The 6414-nt window shown below is 52.3% G+C and overlaps 1 protein-coding gene across 1 annotated transcript in view; it reads right to left on the bottom strand.

Annotated features, from left to right (window-relative positions):
* Positions 1-6414, bottom strand: part of RPH3A (rabphilin 3A) — a 53866-nt gene that overhangs the window by 24909 nt on the left and 22543 nt on the right. Inside the window, exons 7-9 of the mRNA XM_077747961.1 lie at positions 3509-3595; positions 1582-1644; positions 1-116 (exon numbers count right to left, since the gene is read on the bottom strand). The exon at positions 1-116 is cut by the window's left edge and continues 118 nt beyond it. Coding sequence (XP_077604087.1) covers positions 1-116; positions 1582-1644; positions 3509-3595 — 266 coding nt within the window. The remainder of the gene's footprint in view (positions 117-1581; positions 1645-3508; positions 3596-6414) is intronic.

Genomic DNA, 6414 nt, shown 5'->3' with positions numbered 1-6414 from the left:
GTGGCCCGCCCGGTCGTCCCTGGGCCCAGCGGCTGAGTAGCCCCCAGCGGCCCCTGTTCGTTCCTCCCGGGGCGGGGCGGTGGCCCCTGCATAGCTGGGCTCGCCGGGAGCCACCTCTGCAGAGGAGGTGGGAGAGGCAGGAGAGAGGGAGTTGAGCCCCGGTATCATCACAGCAGCCACCACGGCAGAATTACCATTAGTGATGAGCACCTACTGTATACCAGGAGCTCGCAAGCTTGCACCAGCACTACCCCGGCCCATGGAGGACCACCACAGCCGGTTGACCGGTTGACCGGGACAGGGTACGCGGGGCACACAATGTCATTCACCGATTCTCAGAATGTGCCTTTGTCAAAACCACCCAGGGAAGCTTCCAAAAATGCAGGCTCCCGGGCCCCTCCCAGACTGAGTAGGCAGTGCAGTGGGGCCTGGGAACGAGTCAAAACAAGGCAAAACAGACCTCAGGGGGGGTGGGGGGAACTGATCAGCAGTGTGGGCTCTGCAGCTAGACAGCCTGGGTTTGCATCTCTCCTGTGTGACCTGGGGCAAGTGACTTAATGTCTCTGAGCCTCAGTTTCTTCATCTGTAAAATGGGAATTATAATACCTGAAGATCCTGAAAGAGTATCAGTTATTATTTTTTAAATTATCTACTACATGAGGGGAGGGCACCTGGGTGGCTCAGTCAGTTAAGCATCTGACTCTTGATTCACGGTCCATGAGATCATGCCCTGCGTTGGGCTCTGCACTGATAGCACGGAGCCTGCTTGGGATTCTCTCTCTCTCCCTCTCTTCCCCTCCCCTGCTCGTGTGTGCATGCTCTCTCTTTCAGAATAAATAAACTTAAAAGAACATAACCTACGACACATATACTACTTAGCACAGTACCTGGTGAGCTAGAAAGCAATGATTAAGCGGTAGCCATGCTAACTGAAGATGACGTATAGCATCATATGAAGAATCACTGTGACTTAGCATGACCTTAATCCACTCCAGGCCACGTGCTCAAGTTTTATGTCTATTCGTTTGTTTAATCTTCTCATCAATTCTGTGAGGTCAGTCCTTGTATGATTCCCATTTTATTTGCTTTTATTTTTTGCTTATTTATTTTTGAGAGGGAGAGAGACAGACTGCGAGTGGGGGAGGGGCAGAGAGAGGGAGCCGCAGAGCCCTCTCTCAGAGCTGTCAGCACAGAGCCCGACACGGGGCTGGAACCCATGACCCGTGAGATCATGACCTGAGCTGGAGTCAGGTGGTTAACCCACTGGGCCACCCCTGCGCCCTTCCCATTTTAGAGATAAGGAAATTGAGGCTCAGGGAAGGAAGTTAAGTGACTTGTCCAGGGTCACATGGCCGGGAAGAGAAGGCGCCAGGATGTGAATCCAGGAAGTCCGTGCTCTTAGCCGCTATGTGCTCTGTCCTTTCCTATTTCCTCTTAGCAAGGATTATTTACAGCTTTAGAATCAGGGGGCCCATTTTGGCTCATCCGATGGGTCTCTGGGCTGGGCAGGCCGGGCGAAGGTCTGGCAGCCCCTGCTCTCTCGCAGGCAGCGGGACGGGGGTGGGAAGAAGGGAAACTTACCTGGCCGCTGATCTGGAGAGCGTCCTGCTGGCCCAGGGCTGGGCTTGCTGCCTCCTGGAGGCCCTGAACGGGGAAAAGAGACAGATGGAGCAGAGAAGGCGGCATGATTTGGGCGTTCTTCCCTACCCCCCTCATTTTGGGGGCGTGGACACGGGCCTGGGGGTAGCAGGTGATGTGAAGGAGTCCCCGGGGCTGCAGGAATGGTCCCGACGGGGACTCTGGGGTCAGAAAGGCGTGGGTTCAAGCCCCGCTGCTTCCTTCCCGGGCCTCAGGCCACCCTCTATGCATTGCGGACGGCTGCACCTGCTGCTCAGGTTTCACGGGCTGTTATGAGGCTGGTGAATGAATGGAGAAAGAGTTGGTTGTGAGGTGGCAGGCACGTTTGTACCCTGAGCCCCCATCGCTACGGGGCCACTGCCGGTCCAGTGGACTGTTTACAACTACGTTTCCCAAAGCCTGGGATGCGGGGCAGAGCAATAACGAGGGGACGTGAAATATTGCTCACCCCACAGTGAGAGAGTCGTTTCAGTTTCCACTGCCTTTCACTATTCCATCGCTGGAAACATCTCATTTAGGTGCTTCTTTATCTCTAGCACGTCTCTAACCTTTGTGAATTTCCCTTCTGAGCCAAAAAAAGAAAAAGGCAGGCCTCAGGCTCAGAACCTTCTGCAGGCCGGCGTACTGAGAACCTCACTGCGTGGTTTTATTTTTCTTGCATTAGTTTTTAGAACTCCCTTCTGCAGCGGGTTGAATTGTATTCCGCCAAAGGATGTTGAGGTTCTAGCCCTCAGTTCCCTGGGAGTGTGGGCTTATTTTGGAAAGAGGTTGCTTTGCCGAGGATCAAGTTAAGATGAGGTCATCAGGGCGAGTCCTAATGCCATACGGCTATGTCCTTATAAGAAAGGAAAAGTCTGGGCACAGAGAGAGATGGACATAGAAAGTCAACAACACGAAGGCAGAGGGAGAACGCCACCAAACAGTTAAGGGTGGTGTGGGTCACCGGAAACCGGGAGACAGGAAGGAGCAGATTCTCCCTCACAGCCTCCAGGACAAGCTGCCACGGCCGGCACCTTGATTTCGGACTCCCGGCCTCTATGTATTTCTGTTTCTTCAGGTTTGTGGTACTTTGTTATGCAGCCCTAGCAAGCCGATCCGTATCCTGAGGGTTCTGGCATGATTACAGGTTTCTCTTAAAACAGCAAAATGTTGGGGCGCCTGGGTGGCTCAGTCGGTTAAGCGTCCAACTTCGACTCAGGTCATGACCTCACGGTTCGTGGGTTCGAGCCCCGCGTCGGGCTCTGTGCTGACAGCTCAGAGCCTGGAGCCTGTTTCAGATTCTGTGTCTCCCTCTCTCTCTGACCCTCCCCCTCCCCTGCTCATGCTCTGTCTCTATCTTTCAAAAATGAATAAACATTTAAAAAAATAATAAAATAGCAAATTTTTAACTGTGCCAATTAGGCATTGCTCCTGTTTTATGCAATCCATATTTGTTTGGATTTTCCCATATGGCTCGTCTCTTTGGCCACCATTTTTTCCTGAATTTCACCCTACTGCTCTGGGAACAATCTGTCCCCAACATTTCCTTGAGAGAGAAGTTTGGAGATGGCAAGTTCTTTCGGGTGCGTTCTTCCAGTGAACCAATTTGAGGAAAGATGTGAAGAAATGAGAGAGCAGGCAGCAGATGGATGAGGAAAGGGTGGTGAAGGAGAGTGACCGACAATGAGAGGTGAAGCCGGGTCACTGCACGTGGCGGGCTGCTCCTGCCCCGCCCCCCCTCGCCCCCCAGGGTTACTCATCCTGAGGGTCTTCGAAGAGCTGAGGGTTTGGTGGTGGCTGTGGCTTTGCACAAAGCCGGGCGGGGCTCTGCAAGCAAGGACGGGAGGCAGCGGGGTCCCAGCTGAGTGCAGGGGTGGGGGGCGGCTGGTACCTGGCTGCCCGGGCTGTGGAGGTGCTGGGCTCTGCACGGAGGGGGGGGCTGGTCTGGAGGCCTGGACTGAGTTTGCCCGTCGCAACCCTGCAGGGGAAAGGAAAGGAGATAGTCAGGTTACATACACACGCACGCACGCATGCATGCACACACGCACACACACACACACACACACACACACACACAGTGGAAACAGGAGGGACCCTTGGGGCTGGTCAGCTGGCACGCGGTAGTGCCTTCTGGGTTTGAACTGCGCGCAGGCCCTGATGCTGCTCCTCCAGACCCTCTCCTCCCCTTCCAGTGCCTTCGCACTTTGCAACACTCAGACGCCCCACATCAGGTCACGGCAACGACACGGGTGCTGCAAAGGGAAGGATGTCACCTCCACCTGTGTGACTTTGCACAAGCAACCTATTCTCTCTGGGCCTCAGTCTCCTCATCTGCGAAATGGGGGTAATAGTACCTACTTTAGGGGGTTGTGGAGGAGCTGCTGCGATACAAGACAGGCGACGTGCCCAGGCAACAGAGCCTGGCATGGAGTCAACCCCGAACATTATTATTCTTGAATCTCTCTCTATCCTGACATGGACCCAGCTCTGCAGCCCAGTTTCTTGACTTTAGGATGGCTGCTCACCCTCTCTGAATCTCTGAGCTCTATCTACTGATAATGAGCTATCATATATGCTTGCCCTGTTCTAGGGACTTTACATATAAGAAGTTATTTCATCGCTATACCCCATGAGGTGGACGCTGTATTACCTCCATTTTACAAATGGGAAAGCTAGGCACAGGGGGCTAAGGAGCTCACCTAACGTCTCTTGCCGGGCTTGCAGAGCCAGGGTTTGAACTCAGGCATTTGGATCCCAGAGCCTGAGACCATTAGGTGCTACTGTCTCCTGAAGAGCTATGGGGGCACCAAATGGGTTCATGGACACAGCAGTTCCTGGCATCCAGAAGGCATGACATTCTTGGAAGAAAGTCCCTTCTCACTTCACTGGGCTGAATCCCACCCTTCCTGAACTCAGCACCCTGTCACTGGAGAGATGCTTGAATGCTAATGACAGAAGGTGCTTTGACACCTCTGGCTGGGGGCTGGCCAGTCCCTCTGTCTTGTCCCTGGGTCCCGTACTAGCTCTGCGTTTTTGTCCATCTGGGTCCTTGTTCATTCCTTCATTCACTCACTCACTCACTCACTCACTCACTCATTCATCAGGTGTCCGTTGAATGTCTACCAAGTGCCAATCCTTGTGTGAAGATGGACAAAACCCCCCTTCATTCCTCCAGGAGTGGCTGGCCCCCACGGGGGGAGGAGGCGGACGCCGAAATAATGAGTTTATATAACAGCAATAATAGCGAACATCCACTGAGTGCTTCAAATGCACCAGGCTGTGAGCCTCGCTTCAGGGAACCCTCTCAACTTGATGTTACATGTGGTGTTATGGTTCCCATTTGTGGTTGGAAACACGGAAGTTGAGTGTGCCCAAGGTCATGTATCTAAGAAGTGGCTAGGACCTCTGACCAAGTTTACCCGGCTCTGGACTCCGTCTTCAGCTATCGTGCTACACCTGCCCCCAGAAGGGAGAAAGTGAATAATAGTGCACACCAGCCCTCACGGCGTGCCAGGCTCTGCTCTGAGATCTTTACAAGTTTACTTCATCCTTTAGAGCAACCCAATGAGATAAGAATGATTACTGTTATCCTTTCCATTCGATAATAAATGAAAGTCCTGTGTCCTGATCTGTAAAATGGGAACACACAGCTGGTAAGTGGTAGAGTTGGGATCTGACCCCACACAGTCTTTGATCTGGTATTTGTGCACTTGACATTGAACTGAAATGGCCTTCCAGGTAAAGAAGTAACATCGCTGGGGGGGTGGAGGTGAGAGGCGACCTCTGACTGGGTCAGAGGGACATGCTTCACAGTGAAGGTGGCCTTTGGATTTGGAGTTTGGGTTTTTCCAACCCAAATGGAGGTCGTTGATGCACAGTTGACCTCTGCAGTATAAAGAAAAGTCAGGATAATTCTGGTTTATTCCATGGCATTAACTCCAGGTCCTAGATCTGGGGAAAAGGGGGCCCCGGAAGGTGTCAGGATTACTGAATGGAAAATGCAGAGCTCAGCTGATTCTTGTCAAGGATTTGGGGCCCGAGTTGCAAGTCACCCTCAGCACTGCAGACGGAACTCCCTCTGGGGTTTAGTCTCATCACTGAGGGCTCGCGGCATGACCGAGCCTTTTCTTACACGGCAAGGGCAGCTGGGCTACTGAAGACCAGGAACATTGCAATCATCCCTTCCTCAGATGGAACAAGAATGGTGACACAGACATGTCTGTGGTTTGGAGCACCAGACCCCCCTGACCGACCTCAGTGCCCCAACATAGCATTTGCCTTGCCATGGCTATGAAACATGTGAATGATGTAAAAATACAAGATGCTGGCTCTTCCTCTGCTCCGTATCCTTCTTAGGCTCCCTAACTCCCTCAGGAAAAAAAATCCAAACTCATTTATCTGACTTTTCAGGCTCTGAAACAATGATTCTCAAACTTCAGCATTCACTGAAATCCCATGAGGAGTTTGCTTAAGAAGTGCAGAGTCCAGATCCTGATCCCAGAAATTCTGATTTCGTAGGTCTGGAATGGGGCAGAGGAACCAGTGCTTTGAACCTTGTAACCTAAGGTACATGGATCTGCTGACCCCCTGTCTTCTACTGCTCTCTCAGGGAGAGGGATTCTGGCTACAATATGCTTAGATGGTGACAAGCACTGATTAGAGCTGTGTCAGTACTCTGGGAATTCATAGGAGGGAGCAATGAACTCATTTCAAGGTACAGCAGGGGAGAAGCTATAAGTTTCATAGATGAGGAGAACATTTCACTGACTCAAGGGAGAGGGGATCCAAATCTGGCTC

The sequence above is a fragment of the Crocuta crocuta genome, unplaced genomic scaffold (genome assembly GCF_008692635.1).
Source record: "Crocuta crocuta isolate KB4526 unplaced genomic scaffold, BGI_CrCroc_1.0 scaffold29, whole genome shotgun sequence".
Lineage (NCBI taxonomy): Eukaryota > Metazoa > Chordata > Mammalia > Carnivora > Hyaenidae > Crocuta > Crocuta crocuta.
This window is presented reverse-complemented; position numbering and strand designations above follow the sequence as displayed.